The following is a 20,859-nucleotide window of genomic DNA, read 5'->3' as shown; positions in this document are numbered from 1 at the left end:
CTCTGCTTCTGCAGGAACCGAGAGCTTTCTTCCAATCTCTTCAGCTCCTGTTTAAGAGAAAATTGTGTTCTTTGTTGAGGGTTATAGACAGTCATACATATCTAAGCACAGAGAAAGGATCCCAAGAACTTGCTGGTCAGCTAGGCAGGTTAAACAAAAGCATCTGGGGAAGTAAGAACCCCAGGATTCTGGTACAGACTGATAGCAACACAGTGGTCTGAACTGGAAACTGCACATGTTTGATGCACCCCAACACCCACATCCTTACACTACTACACACACATGTGTGCGCTCACACACATGAAAAAACACATGCGTGCACTCACACTCAAACCCACAAGGAGTGCGTGTTAAAGAGAAATATGGAAAAAAGGAGGTTGCAGAAATAAACATCATGGTCAATGTACAGTTGAGTTTAGAATAACCACACCAGTTCTTTCAGAAAAGTCTCACAACTCCGCCATAATTCCTTGGGGACTAAAATTATTGTGAGAAAAGTGATTTTCTTAGACTATATTGATGTGATTACAGAAATTCTTCCGCCATAGGACCAAATCTCCCACCTTCCATCACCAGCTTGTCAAAAGCCCCGAGATGATCAACCAGTCAACCACACATTTTAGTCTGGAAGGGAGAACAGTCCAGCACAACTCTCAGAAAACAGGGCTGACAAGCTGCTATTCAAGCTTCTGTCACTGTGAACCAAGAATTCAGGGAAGCAAAGAGAACACATTGGGATGCAGGCAGAAAAGGGAAGCCAACAGGCCACGCAAATCCATGAGTATGAGAAGCACTCTGTTGGCCCTGGCACAGGGATCTCCACCTTATAAACTGCTTCCCACCTGCGATGGGACATGATCCCTGCCAAACGAAAAAGCAGCAGGACCAAGAACTCACTCACTCTAAGCTCTGTGCCTAGAAGGTTACCCAGGGACATGATCCCTTCCAAACAAAAAAGCAGCAGGACCGAGAACTCACTCACTCTAAGCTCTGTGCCTAGAAGGTTACCCATCATAAATACAAGTACATGTGTGATATGTTATTGACCCATTTCCTTCTCTGAATTGCAGCTTCGAGCAGAGCAGAAAGGAAGGCTTGCCCGTATTTCAGATCTCCATAAGACAAAAGCTTCCCAGAAGTCCTTGTGCATGGACACTGAAGGGAATGTCTGGAATATATGAGGTCCGTGGCTGGAAGGGAGTATGGGTGAGTAAGTTGATGGGTTAAACACTGGTGGTTGGATGGGTAGAGAGGTAGTCAAATTGGCAAATAGTACCAGAGCTTAGCCTGACTTGTTGCCGGCCCCTACCTGTTGTTGCTGGATTTTGAGGTAACTGATCTCTTCGTCTTGGTCATTAAGGATCAATTTCAAATCCTCCAGGTGGTACTTCAGCACAGTCCAATTATTCTGCAGTTTCCTTTCCTCCTGCCTCAGCTCATCCACCTTCTTCTTTAGCTGAGTCCTTTCCATCAGTAGTCGGCTGTGCCGATCCCTGCAGACAAACTCTGCATAGTAAGGCCCTGCAGGCCTCCTCCTGCTACCCCTGATTTCTGGGAAACAGCACCCCAAAAGACCTCATGTTTCCTAGATTAGGTAGCTAAGAGTCTGATATAGTCATGACACCTACACTTCAGAACCCAAATGAGAGAACAGGTAATGCCAGAAATTATCAAACTACTATTGAAAACTCCAACACCTAAAAGGATCCATGTCCCTTCAGTAGAAGGAGTAGTTCCCCAGCTGGCATAACTATCTGTGGTGTTGGGGAAACATCAGCATGTAGTGGGCAAACACAATCAAAGGGAGGACAAGTTACTCAAGGTGAGTACAATCTATCTACAGATTCAACAGCCCCAGACCTGTAAAGAATGGGCCTGAGCTCCAGAAGTTCAAGGCTGCCTGACATTCCCCTGAGAGTGTAAATACCTTTTCTATCTACAGGCTCTTGAGGCCCTAGGACAAGGTGGCAGGGGCTAACAGTCTCTTTCACACTTAGCAAAACTGAATCCAAGAGACACAAGTTTAAGAGTTGCTTACATAGAAGCAAAAAAAGCTCGAACCAGAGATGAAGTCACTCCATCCAGAGAAAAAGGAAGTCAGAGATGGCCATTCCACAAGTTTTGTTATCCATGTCCAGATGGACACTTACCGATAGAAGACTGTCTCCTTGCTCAGCAACTTGAAATTATCCAAGGTCTCGGTGTTTTCACTCACAAAATGGTTTAGCTCCATCATGATCTCTTTGTGATCCATCTTTACCTTCTCATACAAAGCATTTGGCTTGTGGTTCTTGTAGGGACTAGAAAATGGGAGAAAAGACCCCATGAACATAGGCTTCAATGATCACAGGAACTGAAGTTGTATCCTGATCTACCATAGCACAGCAGATGCAAGATTCTGGTGCCTATGTAGTGGGACCTCCTGGTGCTTTTAAACTTGTTATTCTGATCCCAGCACAGCTGAGGCTAAACTTGAGATGGAAGCTGCACTGACTGCATGAGCTCACTCAATACGACTAGATGGTAAGTCAGGTTCTCTATGCTACCAGGAGGCTCTGTCACATGTCTCCGTTCACCAGACATTGCAATGACATCTCTCCTGTTTCAGAACACTGATTTTGGGTCCTGTTTGACAATCACTGAACAGTTAGAGCACATCATTATGGTTTGGAGTCTTAAGAGAAGGAAGTGATATAAACTCCCCTAGGAATTCCTAGGTGCCACCAAGGTGAGCATCTAGGACACAAGCAGTCCTGCTTTAAGTGGGGCTTCCAGAGCTCAGCACTGGAAACTTCTGGAAAGTGGGAGAAGGATATCATGAGAAACCACGGCAGATCACTGACTCCCAGAAATCAGGAACACACAAATCTCCAAATGTGTGTGTTCACACATATCCACAAGAGAGTAAGAGAAAGAGAGAATAAAGAGAGCTAGAGAGAGAGAGAGAGAAAGAAAGAAAACATCATATATATATATATATATATATATATATATATATATACAGAGAGAGAAAAAGAAAGCATCATATATATATATATATATACAGAGAGAGAGAGAGAGAGAAAGAAAGCATCATATATATATATATATATATATATATATATACAGCGAGCGAGAGAGAAAGCATCATATATATATATATATATACACAGAGAGAGAAAGAAAGAAAGCATCATATATATATATATATATATATATATATATATATACACAGAGAGAGAGAGAGAGAGAGACAGAGAAAGAGAGAGAAACTGAGAGAGAGAGAGAGAGAGAGAGAGAGAGAGAGAGAGAGAGAGAGAGAGAGCGCTCTATTGTCTAATGGAAGTCTGCACAAAACTAGAGTACCTGTGATGAGATCCAGCTCTTCCAGGTAAACACTGAGATGTTCCAGTCAAACCAGGCCCCTCCAGCTACTACCATGGGCTTCTAGCACACAATCACATGCTAGGAAATTAGAGCCTCCACACACAATAACAGCAGGTAGTAGTACCTCATGCAAGCCACCGCCTGTCAGCTCCTTTCCAAATGCATGCTAGGAACTACACATTACCTGCCTCAATCCCTGATTTTTGTGTCTGAGACCAGAAGCCCTGGTTTTCATTAGGAGAGAACAGAAAAGGTAGAGGCCACATCTCATGGCCACTGTCACTCAAGGTCTGCCTGTCCCCTGAGAAGAATTTAGGATATGAGGTTTGGCACAGCCTCCTACAAATCGAGAGTTCAAAGGCTGAAGGTGAGGTTGACATTGCCTACAGCCCCATGAAGTTTGAAACAATGGATACCTATTGTCCATGGCTCCATCAGTGAGGATCATCAGCCGGTCTTTCAGGTCATTTCTTTCCCTGGTCATCAGTTGCAGCTCTGTGGTCAGTCTCTCCTCTTCCTTCTTTATCTGCTTCTTGCTCAGGAGCATTGGATGGGATGCTGGCTCTGCAGAGGTTTCTGTGTATAGGTATAAAACAGGTGAAACTGCATAGTCAAAAGGCATAGGAGATTGACAAACCATCCTGAGTCCCAAACAGAAAATTGTGTCTGAAACCCAGTGACAACCAAAATATACTAGGCCAGGTTGACAGGCCAATGTGTGGTTCTCAAATCTCCCATCACTCTAGAGATTTGGCTCTGTAGGCATCCACAGCTTTTCTCGGCCTCCCTATAATTCTTCAGGTGACTACAGAGACCACCTCTTCATGAATATTCACAGAAGAACAGGATGCAGCATGGTCCAGAGACCTGAAGCCTGCTGTGATTTAGAAGCCAGGAGAAAAATGGCAGAGTGGACAAGCAGTCAGATGTTATGAGGAGGCCAGGCCTCATTGCTGGTTACTCATGGCCCATGCTGTGGATTGGAAAGTCAGGCAGGGCTCCATCATGGTCAAGAGACTCACCCAGTCACCCATTGACAGCCCAGATCATTGAAGCTGACACTCAGTAGCCATTCTCTGCTCTGGTTCCATAACTCTGACAGAAGTTTGGTTACCCTGTGATCTAAATGCCATCCTCAACTGCTGATTCAGAACCCTAAGGGGGTCACTGTCAGGGAAAGGAGGTCAGAGGAATTCTCCTGAGCAGACTGCTGAACACCCTGAGGTTTAAAGGTCTCGGCCAGGAGCACATTTGTCTCCATGGGAACAGTGTTAGACAGACAGTGAACCTAAAGGCAACTACTACAGGTGTAGTGTAGTGATGTCTGACGAAAGATGGGGACACATTCGTCCTTCCCTGCCTCCTGCTGGTCTTTTTCTGTCCCAACATAACACCCCAAACCACAGTAAAGTTAAGAGCTAAGTGGTGGTCCCAGCACAACAGTCTTTCCTTTCTCAGTCTCTGGCTCACAAGATGGACAAGCTAATATTCTGGAATCTTTGACTTTTGGGAAGTATGATAATCAGGGATGTCCATCTTATTCTCTGAGGCTCCAGTTCCTCAGCTCCGTTACTGGATAGCCCGCCTCAAGTGCACCTCCTTTGGCAATCTCCCCATTTCCTTCCCATGACTCACTGGGTCTTTTCCAGAAGTGAACTGTAGCTTTCTTCTGCCTCTCTCTGGTCTCTGGACCTTCTCCATTCTGTCTCCCAAATACGTGACGCCTCAGTCTTGAGAACATGACTGATGCTCAACCTCTAGGGACTGAGGAATGTCCTAATGGCAGTTGGTGTTGCTACAACAAGGTGACATCATGGGATTCCAAGAGATCTCCAGGATACAATGGAATGTCCAGAGATGCGACCGCTGATGTCATGGCTAACTGCTTTTGCCACCCTGCTAAGTAGCTTTCCAGTACTGACCAGAAGACCAGCTGACCTTTCTAGGAGCCTCTCTGGGAAGACAGAGGAAACCAATCAGCACCTCGCCTTCTAAAGCTGGTGTTTCCTTGGCTTGACTGAAAGACTCATAACCTTTCCCATGTTGAGAACTAACCTAATATTTCAAAAGATTGCAGAGGTATGACTCATTCTTTCTCAAAGTCCATCAATATGAAGACTTAAATATTCATGAGAAACGACTTTAAGATGAACATAAATGAGGAAAGGTCACCTTCCTCAAGTCAGTGTTAGAAAGCATATTAAGGAAGAACGTACAGGCTGGTTACAGTGTGAGCCTTGAGAGAAGGGTACAGTCATAGAAGCCACATGCTTAACTTCAGGAAATTGCCCCTGGATTACTAAGCACATAGAGAAAGAACCCATCAGGGTGTTGGCAAAAGTGTGATGATCGATTTGCACAGGAATCTAACATAGTGGGTCCCCCAGGAGAAAAAGCCCACAGGCTGAGTTTTGTGCTCTCCACTCTGCTCCAAAGAGGAAAATGCAGGATAGTTGCAGGCCTTGGTGAGTTACAGTGAAATTCTGGATAGCGGGAAAATGAAGTCAACAGATGTAGACATACCTCAGATGCAGAGTGGCTGAATAGCATGTAGCAAGTCCTGGGTTCAATGACCACTGCTGTCTCACTGGCCTTGGTGGCCGCAGATGTAATTTTAGCACCTGTGAAGTAGAAGCAGGATGACGTAAGCTCAAGGTGAACCTGCAAAGCCAGTGTGAGGACAGCTTGGGCGATATGAAACCCTGTCTCAACAAATAAAACACTAATCTACCCTACCTCCAAGGTCTCACCTAACAATCCTTTCTTTCTGTATTGATATTTCAGATGGACTTTATGTAACCCATAGTCTCTATTTCACCACCCAACCATAGCATCCTGAGTGCTGGACTCACAGGAGAGAACTGATCACCTGTGTTGTTCTTTTTTAAAAATGCTCCAAGATCCCCGTGGCAGTAGGCAGCAGAAATGCTGTAGGTCCCAAATGGTGGCTTCGGGCCATGTGCTGGCAGGTAGCAGGCTCTGGGAGCAGCCAGTCCCAGGCAGAAATGGCTGCAGGTCCCAGAGCGGTGGCCTGAGCGGTGGCAGTGGGCCATGTGGCGGCAGACAGCGGGCCTTGGTAGCAGCCAGTCCCAGGCAGGGACAGCTGCTGGTCCCAGAGCAGTGGTGGAGGGCCATGTGGCAGCATACAGTGGGCCCTGGGAGCAGCCAGTCCCAGGCAGAGACAGCTGCTGGTCCCAGAGCAGTGGTGGCTGGCCATGTGGCAGCAGGCAGTGGGCCCCAGGCAGAGATGGCTGCTGGTCCCTGAGCAATGGCTGGTCCCAGGCAGGGAGACACATGGCTGGCGGGCAGAAGACAGAAACATGGATAGACTTGACATGCAGGGTGAGGTTGAATGTTTATTCACGGGGTTATGGAGGGAGGAAGGGTGAAGCGGGGGGGGAGAGAGAGAGAGAGAGAGAGAGAGAGAGAGACAGAGAGAGAAGAGGGGAAAGAGAGAAGAGGGGAAAGAGAGAGGGGAAAGAGACAGAGAAGGGGGAAGCAGCCGGAAGCAGTCTTGAGAGTTTGCCGCCCCAGTTTCTTTTGGCTGTGCTGCCTGGTCTCCTGCTTTTTATTATAAGGAAGACCTGGGAATGTTGTGCTTTCCTGTCCCTTTAAGGGACAAGCCACGCCCACTTCCATTACCTCTGACCTGCCCACTGCCATCTTGGGCCCTTCCTTTTCTGCTTCCTTGACTTGCTTACTTTTTATTATAAGGAAGACCTGGGAATGTTATGGTTTTTGTCCCTTTAGGAGACAAGCCACGTCCACTCCCTCCCCCATCCGCTGAAGCAGGCTGATCTTCAGCTTCTGGTGTGAGCTCGCTTTTGTTTCCATCTTCCTCTCGGAGAGGCAGTTTCGCTTCTGCCTCTCTCCCCACTTCTCTGCTTCCCCCCTTCTCTGTCTCTTTCTCCTCTTCTCTCTCTCTCTCTCTCTCTCTCTCTCTCTCTCTCTCTCTTTCCCTCTCTCTCTCTGCCCCCCCTTCACCCTTCCTCCTCCATAACCCCCTGAATAAACATTCAACCTCACCCTGCATGTCTTGTCTATCCATGTTTCTGTCTTCTGCCCTCCCGCCATGTGTCTCCCTTCCTGAAACCAGCCATTGCTCAAGGACCAGAAGCCTACTCTGCCTGGGTCCCACTGCCTGCTGCCACATGGCCCGCCACCACCACCGCTCGGGCCACCGCTCTGGGACCGGCAGCCATTTCTGCCTGGGACTGGCTGCTCCCAGGGCCTGCTGACTGCCACCACATGGCACGCTGCCACCATTTGGGACTTACAGCATTTCTGCTGCCTTCTGCTGCGGGGATCTTGGAGCATTTTTCAAAAAGAACAACACCCTGGAAGTCAGCTCCTTTGCAGTCTTCCTGAGTTTTAGTTAGAGAGGTAAGAGCAAGCCTTTCACTGTACCCTGATAGAAAATTGAGACCTCAATAGACTCATGCTTTCTAAAGTGTTAAACACATGGCATGGCCCAGAGATGTTGTTATATCCTGGCCTGGGGCTGGAGACCCCCGGGTGGTTCCTGGTTGAGTCCTGCCCTACCTGACCCATGGTATAGCTCATACCTTTGGCTGTGTGGCGGCCCAGGTACACAACAAGTCTTCTTGTGTTCATGATGCACTCATTACATCTCATACCCTTCCCCACAACACATCCATTTCTTCTATTGTGAATTTTCTAAGGCATACATCTATTGTTGAAGAACAAGTTTGTGGCAAAAGGACTGCCCAGAAAATTCAATAAAGAAACAAATATGAAAGTTTCAGGGCTCGTTTACATCACTAATGCATCTGATCACCTTAGACAGGCGTTGTCATTGAGGAAGAGCACACCAGGAACAGGCCAATGATGTTGGAAAAATACACTAAAGTCTAAAGGAGAGGCACATTCATCTTCCCATCTGTCTCCCTTGACTCATTTTCCCCATCTGCACTTGTTATACTCCTTCCCCTTAATTGTGTTTGTGATTTGTCCCCTGGCTATTTTTTTTGAAAGACAGGTTATCAGGTAGTCCAGGCTGACTTCCAATTTGCAACTAAGGATAACCTTGAGCTACTGTTCCTCCTCCCTCCACATCTTTAGTGCAGGCATTCTGGGTGTGTACCACTATACCCAACTTACATGGTGCTGGGACCCAAACCCAGAACCTCAGCAAGTATCTGAGTTCCAGACAAGAGAATGAGAAGTCTCACCATGGGTAAAAATGATAGCATTGCAGATGGCAGGCCCAGCATGTCAGGGCCCTGAATGGAAACAAACAGAAGAGCCACAGGGCTGGGACTGATGAACTGTGGGAGTCAGTGGGCAGTCTAGGTGAGCTGAGCCCAGTCTGTGGAGGTCTTCCTAGAGTTTGGAGTCTTCTGAGTGTGATGGGAAGACTGAGGACAATAGTGCACAGCCAAATGAGACCCAGGAGCAGGAACTACATTGTCATGTTTTTTGGTTTAATTTTAAGGCTGCTGAGATGGCTCAGTGAGTAAAGGACTTGTCCCCAAGCGTTAGTGGGATTCCCCAATCCACATGGCAGCAGAAGGAAAAACATTCCTGAGAGTTGTCATGTGGATTATACAGTGTTAATGATCTACACACACACACACACACACACACACACACACACACACACACACACACAGAGAGAGAGAGAGAGAGAGAGAGAGAGAGAGAGAGAGAGAGAGAGAGAGATGTTTGTGAGTTCCTGAATATATCACACATACTTGATCTCCCTTATGCCCAATGGTGGATTGAAGTGACTCTGTCTCACTGCAGAGGTGAATGGAATGTGGTATTTTGGACAAGACTCCAGACTACCCCTGGTTGGTCTACAATGTCTCCCTTCTTTCCTCAGCTGCTTCAAGCTCTTAGGAATGTGCACTTCAAGACTCCTGATGGAAGTGAAATTATATTTGATGCCAATGGAGATTTGGTGACAAAATTTGACATTTTCCAAGGGCAGAAGACCCCTGAGGGTGTATTTCGCTTGGTTCATGTAGGAATGATAGACCCTCAAGTCTCTTCGGGGAACAAAATGATGGTCTATTTGAAGGAGGAAATCCAAGTGAGTTGCTGAGATGACTCTTGTCCTAGTGTGTTTAAGCCACAGGGAAATTTCAGTTCAGGGGTCTTCATTGCTACTTCTGCACCAAATTGATGAGGCTTTGGATTGGGTCAGTCAGTTATAAATGGCTATGCTGTTTATCTCACTAGAGATATTTCTCTGAATGATATTAATTCACGAGCAAAAAGGAAAATGTAAAAGATGGGGTTAGGAGATTGCCAGTGGTCAAAGTGTTTTGTATACAAGTACAGGAACCAAAATTTGGATCTCCAGAACACTTGTACATGCGTAGTGGACAATGGTTCTCACCTGTAATTTCATCCCTGGAGGATGGAAACAAGGAGATGTCCACAGAAACCTGATGAGTAAGATTAGCCATATCAGTGAACTCTGGGTTTTCCTTTGAGCCTCTGCCTCAATGAACATAGTGGAAAAGCAATTGAGGATGATTCCCAGCATTAACCTTGGGCCTCCACATGTGCTTGTTTATACATGAACATGAGTCCACATAGGTGTACAAATACATGCATACATATTTACACCACCCACACTTGTGGAAATGTGGGGGGGAGTTGGACATACAAGATGTACAAAATACAATGAGAATCTGTAGCTGGTACTACCTTGGAAATATATTCTTTGTGCTTGGGATCTGTTATGAGAAGATGAAGATAGTGATACACTCAGTTAAATATCTTCCCATAGATCATATGGAAAGTGGACTCAATAGACATTCAGTTTACTTACTGTGTTAGTTTATTTCAACCACAATGACAAATCCCATGGTTTGAGGGATTCAGGGTCAGATGTATCAATTGCTCTGGATGTGTATGCTTGACGCAGTATGTCATGTAGGACAACAGACATGTGTGGTGGGAGAGGTTGCTGATGAGTGCATGTGGCTCAGGAAGTGAGGTGGTAGGGATCTTGATAGATTAGATAGGTAAACAAGTTATATCTGACCAGTGCATAGCCTCTATGTCCCACTACCCCAAACCTAGTCCCATGTTCTATTTCTAATATGTATACTAATTTATCAGATTGCGAATCCATTGAGGAATTAATCCATTGATCTTGTCAGAAGCATTCTCTTACTTAGGGTTTCTATTAGTGTCAAGAGACACCACAGCCAGACACCTCTTATAAAGGAAAAGGATTTAATGGAGAGGCTTACATTTTCAGAGGTTTATTTGATCCATAATCATCCTTATGGATCATGGAGGCATATAGGCAGAAAAATGCTGGAGAAGGAGCCGAGAGTCTTACATCTTGACCCGTAGGCAAGAGGAAGTGAACTGTGTCACTTGGTATGAATTGAGCATATATGATACCCCAAGGCTCACTCCCACAATGATATACTTCCACCAACAAGGCCACACCTTCTCCAACAAAGCCATGTCTTTTAATAGTGCCTCTTCCTATGAGTTTATGTGGACCATTTACATTCTAACCACCACATTCCATATCCTGACTCCTCAGCTTGTGACAATATTATAATAAAAACTTCATTTAGCACATTGTCCAAAGTTCTCACTGTTTATCCCAGTTGAAGCATGTTTAAAAGACCAAAATTCAGTCTCTTCTGAGATTCATGCAATTTCTTAACTGTAATCTCATATAAAATCAAAGTAAGAAATCAGGTTACATATTTCTCATATATAATGACACAAGATGAAACTTCTTGAGGCCGGCCCATAGTTAATCTAATCAGACTCAGTCCCTTGTTCTTCTATGCTTTTATTAGTATGGCAATAGTAGCATTAAGCATAACTTAAAATTTTCTACTGCTTTTCTAATCTACTGTCCCATGGTCCATGTTTATTGAAACAGAAGCATTATCAGGCCTATCAATTCAATACCCAAGTTGCAGAACCCAACTTCAGTCTTAGTTAAGGTTTCTGTTGCTGTGAAGAGATACCATGACCCCAACATCTCCTATAAAGGAAAAACATTTCATTGTGGTGGCTTCCATTTTCAAAAGTTTAATTCATTATCATCTTGGTGCAACATGGTGGCATGCAGGCAGACATGGTCCTGGAGAAGGAACTGAAAGTCCAAAATCTTGGCCCGTAGGCTACCAGAGGTGAACTGGGTCACTGGGTGTGGCTTGAGCACATATGATACCCCAAATCCACCCCCACAATGACACACTTCTTTTAATAAAGTCAAATCTCCCATAGTGTCTCTTTGTATAAGCTTATTTTGGCCAATTACATTGAAACTACTGTACTATCAAGATTCAATCATTCTTTCTATACCCACTGTCTGTTAACCAGTGGTCCAATATAAGAGACTTTGGGAAACATTTGAGATTCAGACCCTGATATTTATTAACAAAATTTGAAACAGTGTTGTGTTATTTATGTCTATGTGTGGAGTCCGGTACATAGAAATGGCTCAGCTCCCTGTCCTGTGCCAAGGAAGAAAAAGTCCCCTCCTCTACAACTTTATCAACTTCATTCTGGTGGCCTCTCCAGTCAATGGTGTTCTTAAGGTTTTCCACATGAGAATGAGATTCCCATTCTTGGATTTCTCAAGCATGAAAGAAAGACACATACTATGTGTTTCCAGGACTCCTTTGAAGAATTTTTCAATGGCCGTGATCTGGGGAGGGTTTTCTGCTTTCTTCTGTTGTGGCAGAAATGTCAGCACCCACACTTCCTTCTTCATAATCCTTGCCTGGAGGTAGAGCTATGCTAAGATAAACTGGGTCATCCTTGGCAGTTCGGAGGTAAATGAGAGGGCCACTGAGTATGCTGTGAATGTGTGTGTGTGTGTGTGTGTGTGTGTGTGTGTGCGTTCTCTCTCTCTCTCTCTCTCTCTCTCTCTCTCTCTCTCTCTCTCTCTCTCTCTGTGTGTGTGTGTGTGTGTGTGTGTGTATTTGGGGAGTCAGTAACTGCATTTCTGCTCTTACTGAAGTTGGATGAAGCTTTGTTATTAGAATTTAATTGTTAAACACAAGGTCAGCCAAACTGTAAATCTCAACAGCATCACAGAGGTAGATTAAGAAAAAGAAAAGATATAACCAGGTCTTTTGAGTTAGAAATGGAGTCCATGAAGAAGCCACAGGGCTGGCTGGAGTTTCAGAAAATGCAGAAATCTGAAGACGTCAAGAAAATCATACCCAGGCTATATGGACTTTTGTAATGACTGCCAATACCCACAATTATTGTTTATATTTTATTTTGCATGTATGCAACTTTCCCTGCACCTATATTTGTGTACTGGTGTCTGTGCAGGCCAGAGGAGGGCAGTGGATCCTTTGGAACTGGAGTTACAGTGTGAGCTGCTATACTGGTGCTGGGAATTGAACCCTGATCTTCTGGAAGAGCAGTCTGTAGTTTTAACCTAGGCGCCTTCTCTCCTGCCCCCATATCTTCAATTGTTGATGCAGGAGCCCCAGAGAGACTGGAAGATAACACATTAAACTTTTTAGCTATGTATTTAATCCCTTAGCCAAGTAAATCAAATGTAGTTCTGTTTATTACACTCAAAGGTACCTTTCCAGTCTGCCATCTGCTCTGATAGACATGTTTCTGAAAGGCTTCTCATCTAGTGGGCTGAGAGGGAACTCTCCTGTTCTGGTTCTTAGGGTGAGGTCAAGCATCTGTATCCCTAAAGAGTCACTGGTGACGTTATGCTCACTGTTACTAGGTGCCCACCTCTGTCTGCAGTGAAAGCTGCCTTCCAGGGTTCAGCCAAGTGCCCAGGCTGGGAGCGCCCCAATGCTGTTTTGATTGCAGTCCCTGCCCCGAGGGACAGTTTGCAGACAAAAAAGGTAAGGACATGTGGATCTGGAATCTGAGGGACCAAAGGGAATTTTGAGCCTCCTGTATTTCTCCATCGTCTTAGTTACCATCCACTGCTCTGAAGAGATACCATAACCAAGGCAACTTCTAAACAAAAAGGCTTTAACTGGGGGCTTACTTAGTTCATGACCATCATGGCAGGAAGCATTGTGCCAGGCAGTAGCTGAGGGTTTCCATTCTGATCTACAGGCAGCAGGCAGGCAGTGAGGTGGAGAGTGGGCCAGGTGTGTGAGTCTGAACAATCAAAGACTACCCACAGTGACACCCCTCATTCCACAATGCTCCACATCCCTATCCATCTCCAACATCTACCAGGTAGGAAAAAATCATTTAAATATATGTGACTTTTGGGGCTATTCTAAGTCAAACCCCCACACCCATTCTCCAAAACACTGCACTGTCCTTGCTGTCCCATGGAACACCAGCCAGAGCTCTGCTAAGAGATATTGTTAGGTAAATGCTTTATCCTAAAAGACAAGCAGGCTACCCATAATTAGAATGCATAATGAATTCTCCTCTATCAAACACTGCACATCCTTGACCCCTGATCAAGAAACAGGCATAAACTGCTTCCACAAGCTTCTAGTGGTCGTGTAGTCAGAACGCTAGCTTTTGCTAACACTGATGATTTCACTTGATTTTCAAACCTCCTATAATTGGAGTAGCATGGTGGATGTCCTTTTGTGACTTTCTTCTTGCTTTGTATTAGTGGGATTAATCCCAGAAGTTTAGTGGCAATGGACCACTACATTCCCTACTATTTCAGCTACAGAAGTTATTCCTTTACAATTCTGAAAGTTGGAAAGCAAAGCCAAGTTTTCACCAGAGTTGGTGTTGTGTGAGGCCTTGGAAGAGAATATCCTCAATGGGTGCTCTCATTTCATTGTTGTTATGTGTGTTTGTGTGAGTGTGTATGTGTTTATGTGTGAGCGTGTGTGTGTGTCTTCTTTTGGCTTGTTGTTTGGTTTTGAGCCACTGTCTCTGCAGCCCTGGCTGACTTGGAAGTCACTACATTTATCAGTCTTCCCCCAAACTATTAAAAGTCCACCTGCCCCTTCCCCTAAAATTAAATCATGAGATTAAAGTCATGTGCAACCACCCCCAGCTCCAGCTCCACCTTCTTAGTAGAATAACTGCACTGTTGGAGTAGTGTCTACCTAATTTAACCTGGAGACCTCATTTAACCATTATTACTCATCTCCAGTTTACCCATGAGAAATATATCTCATTTTGAGGTGCTTAGGTGCAGGATTTCAACAAATGAGTTTTGGGGACACAGCGCAGTGTAAAACATTTGTTAATTTGACCAATTACTGGTACTGTTTCAATGCAATGAACTGTTAAGAACTCACACAAGAGACCTTTAATCTCAGCACCCATGGGACAGAGACAGGAGGGTCTTTGTGCATTGTGGCCTGAGAGTGTAGTCAACTCAGTGATCTCTAGGCTGAGTAAGACACCCTGTCTTAAAAATTAAGGTGAAAAGGGGCCTATAGAGGTAGCTCAGCAGTTAGAAACACCACATGGTGGTCACAACCAAGTATAACTCCAGTTATGGGGAAAATGCCGCTTCCTTCTGACTTCTGCACATTCCAGACATGCACATGATTTTGATAAATATGTAGACAAAACTCTCAACAAGTAAAATAAAAGAGGTCATTATAAAAGAAGAAGCTGTGGAGACTGTTTACATGGCCCATCTGTTAAAGTATTCAATGTCATCCCTGACAGCATAATTTCAGTTTCTGGAATCTAAATTGTAGAAAGAGAATAACAAATTCATGAAAGTTTTGTTTACCACTATGTGCAAACCAGGGCATGCCTGAGCCCATAAACATACATATGCACACAAAATATACAAATTAGTTTAGTTAGCAAAATAAGGGGGAAGATTGAGGAATTATATCACATGTTAAATGTCTGGTCTTGACAAGCATGTGCATCCACTTATAAACATGGGTGCACAAACAAACCTGCACACACAAGCATAGGTTAGGTATAGTGGTGCAGGTGTATAATCACAGCACTTAAGAGGTTGAGGAAAGAGGCTTTGGAGTTCATATCCATCCTCTGTCACTCAGCCTGAGTTCCATGAGACACTGAGGACAGAAACAAAAACCCTCACATAAAACAGACACAGAACGTGCAGCATTTTCCTTTGTGCCTCTGCCTCTAATATCACCCATCCCAGCCCTGGTCACCAAGAATAATTCATAAATCCATGACTTGATGGAAAGGCTGTAAGGGCAGGGAGTGCTTGGGGTGCATCCTATTGAGCTGGTGCAGTTGGCACAGTGTTGCAGAAATGGTGTCTGTGTCTCCCGTAGACATGAAGAGATGTCTCCTGTGCCCCAAGGAACAGTACTCGAGCCACACCAGAGACCGCTGCCTGCCCAGGACAGAGATCTTCCTGGCCTTTGAGGAACCTCTGGGATTCATGCTGGCTTTGGTGGCACTCTTCCTGGCTGGTCTGGCTGTCCTGGTTCTGGGAGTGTTCCTGAAGCATAGGGACACCCCCGTGGTCAGGGCCAACAACAGAACCCTCAGCTACTTCCTGCTGATCTCCCTTTCCCTCTGTGCCCTGTGTGCCTTGCTGTTCCTGGGCCGCCCCAGTGTCCTCACGTGTCTCCTGCGTCAGACGACCTTTGCTGTGGTGTTCACGGTGGCCGTCTCCTCTGTTCTGGCCAAGACTCTCACAGTGGTCCTGGCCTTCAGGGTCACCAGGCCAGGGGCCAGGATCCAGGTGTGCCTGAGCCCCGGGGCTTCCACCTCAGTGGTCCTCATTGCTTCCTTCATGCAGGTTGTTCTTTGTGGGGTCTGGCTGGCCACCTCCCCACCATTCCCAGACAGGGATATGGTCTCGGAGCCCCAGCACATTGTCATCCAGTGCCAGGAGGGCTCTGGCACCATCTTCTTCTGTGTGCTGGGCTACTTGGGGTTCTTGGCAGGGGGTACCTTCTCTGTGGCTTTTCTGGCCAGGGGCCTGCCAGATGTCTTCAACGAGACTAAGTTCCTGGCCTTCAGCATGCTGCTCTTTTGCAGTGTCTGGATAGCGTTCCTGCCCCTGTACCACAGTGCCCGGGGCAAGTCCACTGTGGCTGTAGAGATCTTCTCCATCCTGGCCTCCACTGCTGGCCTTCTGGGTGGCATCTTCATCCCCAAGTGCTACATCATCCTGTTGAGACCAGAGAGGAACACGCCTACCTGGCTAAGGCAAGGCCACCAGTCACAGCAAAATAGGCAGAGTAAGATGCTCCAGAGAATGTGCCTCCCCAGGTCTGCACCACAAGGATTCACGACCTAGTCCTTGAGGGGGGCCCACTAGGACCAACTGTGATTTTAGCTCACTGTTTCTGTGTGGATCCAAAGGTATTTAAAGGAACGATCAAGGTAAGAGTGAGACATTAGGAACAAAACACTCATAACTATTGAGTTGATAGTAGACACATAGATGTGATTGTAGTAAGAAGGGAGTCACTTGTTAGTTCCCAGCCCTTAAATAATCACACAGAAATTGTATTAATTAAATCACTGCTTGGTTTATTAGCTCTAACTTCTTATTGGCTAACTCTTACATCTTAATTTAACCCATTTCTATTAATCTTTGCATCCCAATGAGGTCGTGGCTTATCAGCAAAGTTTCAGAGCACCTGTCTCCAGTGGCAGCGGCTTCATGGATTCCTGTGACTCTGCCCTTCTTTCTTGCAGCATTAAGTTCTGTCTTCCCTGCCTACCTAACTTCTGCCCTATCAACAGGCCAAGGCACTTCCTTCCTTCCTTCCTTCCTTCCTTCCTTCCTTCCTCCCTCCCTCCCTCCCTCCTTTCTTCCTGTTTTTTTGTTTGTCAAGATGGGGTTTCTTTGTAGCTTTGGAGCCTGTCCTGGAACTAGCTCTTGTAGACCAGGCTGGCCTTGAACTCAAGGCTGCCTCTGCCTCCCGAGTGCTGGGATTAAAGGCATGTGCCACCACCTCCCAGCAATTTCTTTATTTATTAACTAAGAAACTCATCACATAGACAGAAGGATCTCCCACACCATTTCCCCTTTTCTGTTTAAATAAAAAGGAGGGCTTTAACAGTAAAATTCTAGCAAGAATTACAGTTACAATATTTATATCTACGTTATCTTTTATTATAACTAAGGAAAACTATAACTATAACTATCTATTTTCCAACTTCATCAAAAACTCCAGAAGGATGTATTATTACCCAAGTAAACATGAAGGGAGGTACATTTTAAGCCATGTCCAAAACTCTAGAATTGACAGAGACATTTTACTGCCTGGACAGTCTCCCAAAATTCTTCTGTACCGCTGGGACATCCATCTTCAGTCTACAGGCTCATAGTATCCAGCAGACTTTTCCATGAAGCAGGAAATTTCAAAGACAGGTATGCCTATCTTGGCAGTTTGCCTGTCACTTTCTTTTGCATCCTCTTAATGTCTCGCAGACTCTTTCATGAAGCAGGAACCCCGAAGGATTAGTCTTACCTTTAGGCAAGTTCAGTAATTTCTCTGTGGATCCTGCATATCCAGTTCATCTAACAGACTCCATAAGGAGCCTCTTCAATGCCCATCTTCCTCTTGAAGTACATTGGTGCTGCCATGGACAGATGTGTCTCACTGACATGCAAAGTTCCAAATTTTTAAAACATTTTTTTTTTAATTTTTTTATTGATAAAAGGAGGATAAAGAAAAGAAAAAAAAAACAAATTTCCACCTCCTCCCACCAGCCTCCCATTTCCCTCCCCCTCCTCCCACTCTTCTCCCCCTCCTCCCACTCTTCTCCCCCTCCTCCCACCCCTCTCCCCTTCCCCCCACTCCTCTCCCCCTCCCTTTTCAGTCCAAAGAGCTGTCAGGGTTCCCTGCCCTGTGGTACGTCCTAGGTCCTCCCCCCTCCATCCATATCTAGGAAGGTGAACAAAATGCCGTATTCTGAAGGTCTCTGAAAGATTTGAAGAATACCTAACTAACTGAAATATATCTCTATACATCTAGAAATCTGACTAACATGATTACAAGCTTGCCTATTATAGATGATTATCTATTAGCCTATATTTCTTAATTATACATTACATTTTAAATGAACTACATTAAATAACTACCTTAATCAAGGGCAGAAATATACATGTACCATATAACAAAATTTACCTTAAATTTGTATCAATAAACCAAGATCTATACAATGCAAATTATTCATATTTATATCATATCCCCCTTTAAATGTAAACAAACATTTATAGACAATATTTGGAAATATAGGTGTAGTTATTTTTCTCCAAACTGCTTCCTGCTGTTTATTGGGCGAAGTAATTTTTTGAGGGGTTTCACGCAACCTTTCAGGGGGCGTAGTCTATCATACCACATTGGTCTGGAAGCAATCCACAGGTTCTCATCTTCTGCGAAAACAGAAGAAAAACCTCTTTTCAAAACGAACATATTCTTAAACTCAAATTTTGGAATCAAGATACTTTTATGTTGGTTTAACTTAGCAGTCCATACAATGAAATGTCTCAATTGTCATCTTTTTTTAAAAAATTTTTTATTTGAAACAGGTTCTTCCCACATCAACAAGGCTGGTTTATAACTTGTAACAATCTTCTTCTTCAGGCTGCTGAGTGCTGGGATTTTATGTGTGCTCCCATACATAAAATGTTCATATTATAACTGAATGAATTGTATACTATGTAAATTATGTCTCAATAAAGTTTGTATTAAAAATAATATTCATTAATTACAAAATGCGAGGTTTATATTCTGATTTCTAAGAAAAAAATCAAACTATTGAAAGTGGAAATGAAATAAGTGTGAGCTGAAATATCAGTGAACTGGAGTGTTGCAGGTTTTTATTTATTTGATTGTAATTTATATAGTTATTGATGGTAGATTGGTGTGCTTGTTTCCATCCATGATTTTGGTCATGCGATTGTCAAAGCACTATGTTGAGGTCAGAGGGTGAGTTTCAGAAGTCAGTTTTCTTTCTGACCATTGAGTGAGGGACCTGGTGATTTAATGAATGTTGTCAGACTTCCTTTACCTGCTAAATGCTGAGCCATATCTTTGTCTCTATTTTTTACTTCATATGGGGATTATGGTTGTGTTGGAGAATTATATTTATCTATTGAAATAACAGTTTGGAATTTGTCTCCTTACTTGAATATTTCTATTTTATATTTAAGACGCTGTGTATGTGTGTGCGTGTATGTGTATGTGTGTGTGTGCATGCACATGTGTATGTCATATCTTTCATGTTGAGTCAGAGGACTAGTGTATGGAGTTTGTTCTCTCCTAATTTGTTTTCAGAGTCTTATACATATTTTTTTGTTTTTAAATGTTTTTCAAAAGAGAAAACAAACTCTCTTTTCATTTTACATACTAATCCCAGTTCCCACTGCCTCCCCTCCTCCCATTCCCTCTACCTTCTCCACCACCATCAGCCACTCTGTAGCAAGGGTAAGGCACATTGCTCTGAGAAAGGACCAAGGCCCTCTCCAATATATCCAGGCTTATCAAGGTATCCATCCAAAGAGAATGGGTTCTAAATAGCTAGTACAAGCATCAGGGACAAATCCTGGTTCAACTACTAGTTGCCCCGAATTTTGCCCCTGCCATACAAATGTCACCCACATTTAGAGGGTCTAGTTTGGTCCTACGCTGGTTCCTTCCCTGCAAGGCCAGGGTTGGTGAGCTCCCTTTTAGTTGTTTGGGTAAGCTATTTTTGTGGGTGTACCCACCATCGTCTTGGCCTCTTTGCTCATATTCTCATTCCTTCCACTCTTCACTGTGGGACTCTGCCCCTGTTTTCATCAGTTGCTGGATGAAGTTTCTATGGTGACATTTAAGATAGTCATCAAAAAAGTCAAGACAAAACAAAGCAAACTAAAAAAGATAGCCATCAGTCTATCTACACGGAAAGGCCAGTTTGGGTACCCTCTCCACTGTTGCTTAGGGTCTTAGCTGGGGTCATCCTGTGGATTCCTGGGAATATCTCAAGTGCCAGGTTTCTTGCTAGCCCCATAATGGCTCCCTCAATCAAAATATCTCTTTCCTTGCTCTCGTCTCTGTCCTTCTTCCATCTTGACTATCCTGTTCCCTCAAGTTCTTCTATCCCTTCTTCTTCTTATTTCCTCCTCCCCTTCTGACTTCCCTTTCCCCTCCCCCATGCTGCCAATTTTGTCAGGAGATCTTGAATATTTCCCCTATTCAGGGGGGATCTATAAATGTTTCACTTAGAGTTCACCTTGTTATTTAGCTTCTCTAGGGTCATAGACTATATGCTCATTTTCCTTTGCTTTACAGCTAGTATACATCTATGAGTGAGTACATACCATGTTCATCTTTCTGGGTCTGGGTTACCTCACTCAGGATGATTTTTTTCTAGTTCCATAGATTTGAATGCAAATTTCAAGAGGTTATTGTTTTTTTTTCTGTTGAGTACTACTCCATTGTATAAGTGTACCACATTTTCTTTACCCATTCTTCAGTTGAGGGGAATCTCTGTAGTGTCTAGGTTCTGGCTATTACAAATAATGCTGCTATGAACATAGTTGAACAAATGTCCTTGTAGTGTGATTTTACATCCTTTCGGTATATGCCCAAGAGTGGTATTGCTGGGTCCTGAGGTAGGTTGATT

At 44.3% G+C, this 20,859-nt stretch overlaps 1 protein-coding gene across 1 annotated transcript in view; it reads left to right on the top strand.

Moving 5' to 3' along the window:
- Positions 1 to 16,534, top strand: part of LOC142856908 (vomeronasal type-2 receptor 26-like) — a 151,860-nt gene extending 135,326 nt beyond the window's left edge. Inside the window, exons 4-6 of the mRNA XM_075984561.1 lie at positions 9,212 to 9,421; positions 13,076 to 13,199; positions 15,558 to 16,534. Coding sequence (XP_075840676.1) covers positions 9,212 to 9,421; positions 13,076 to 13,199; positions 15,558 to 16,534 — 1,311 coding nt within the window. The remainder of the gene's footprint in view (positions 1 to 9,211; positions 9,422 to 13,075; positions 13,200 to 15,557) is intronic.
- The last annotated feature ends 4,325 nt before the right edge of the window (positions 16,535 to 20,859 follow it).

This window comes from Microtus pennsylvanicus, chromosome 1 (assembly GCF_037038515.1).
Source record: "Microtus pennsylvanicus isolate mMicPen1 chromosome 1, mMicPen1.hap1, whole genome shotgun sequence".
Classification (NCBI taxonomy): domain Eukaryota; kingdom Metazoa; phylum Chordata; class Mammalia; order Rodentia; family Cricetidae; genus Microtus; species Microtus pennsylvanicus.
Note: the sequence above shows the minus strand (reverse complement) of the source record. Positions and strands in the feature narration are given on the sequence as shown.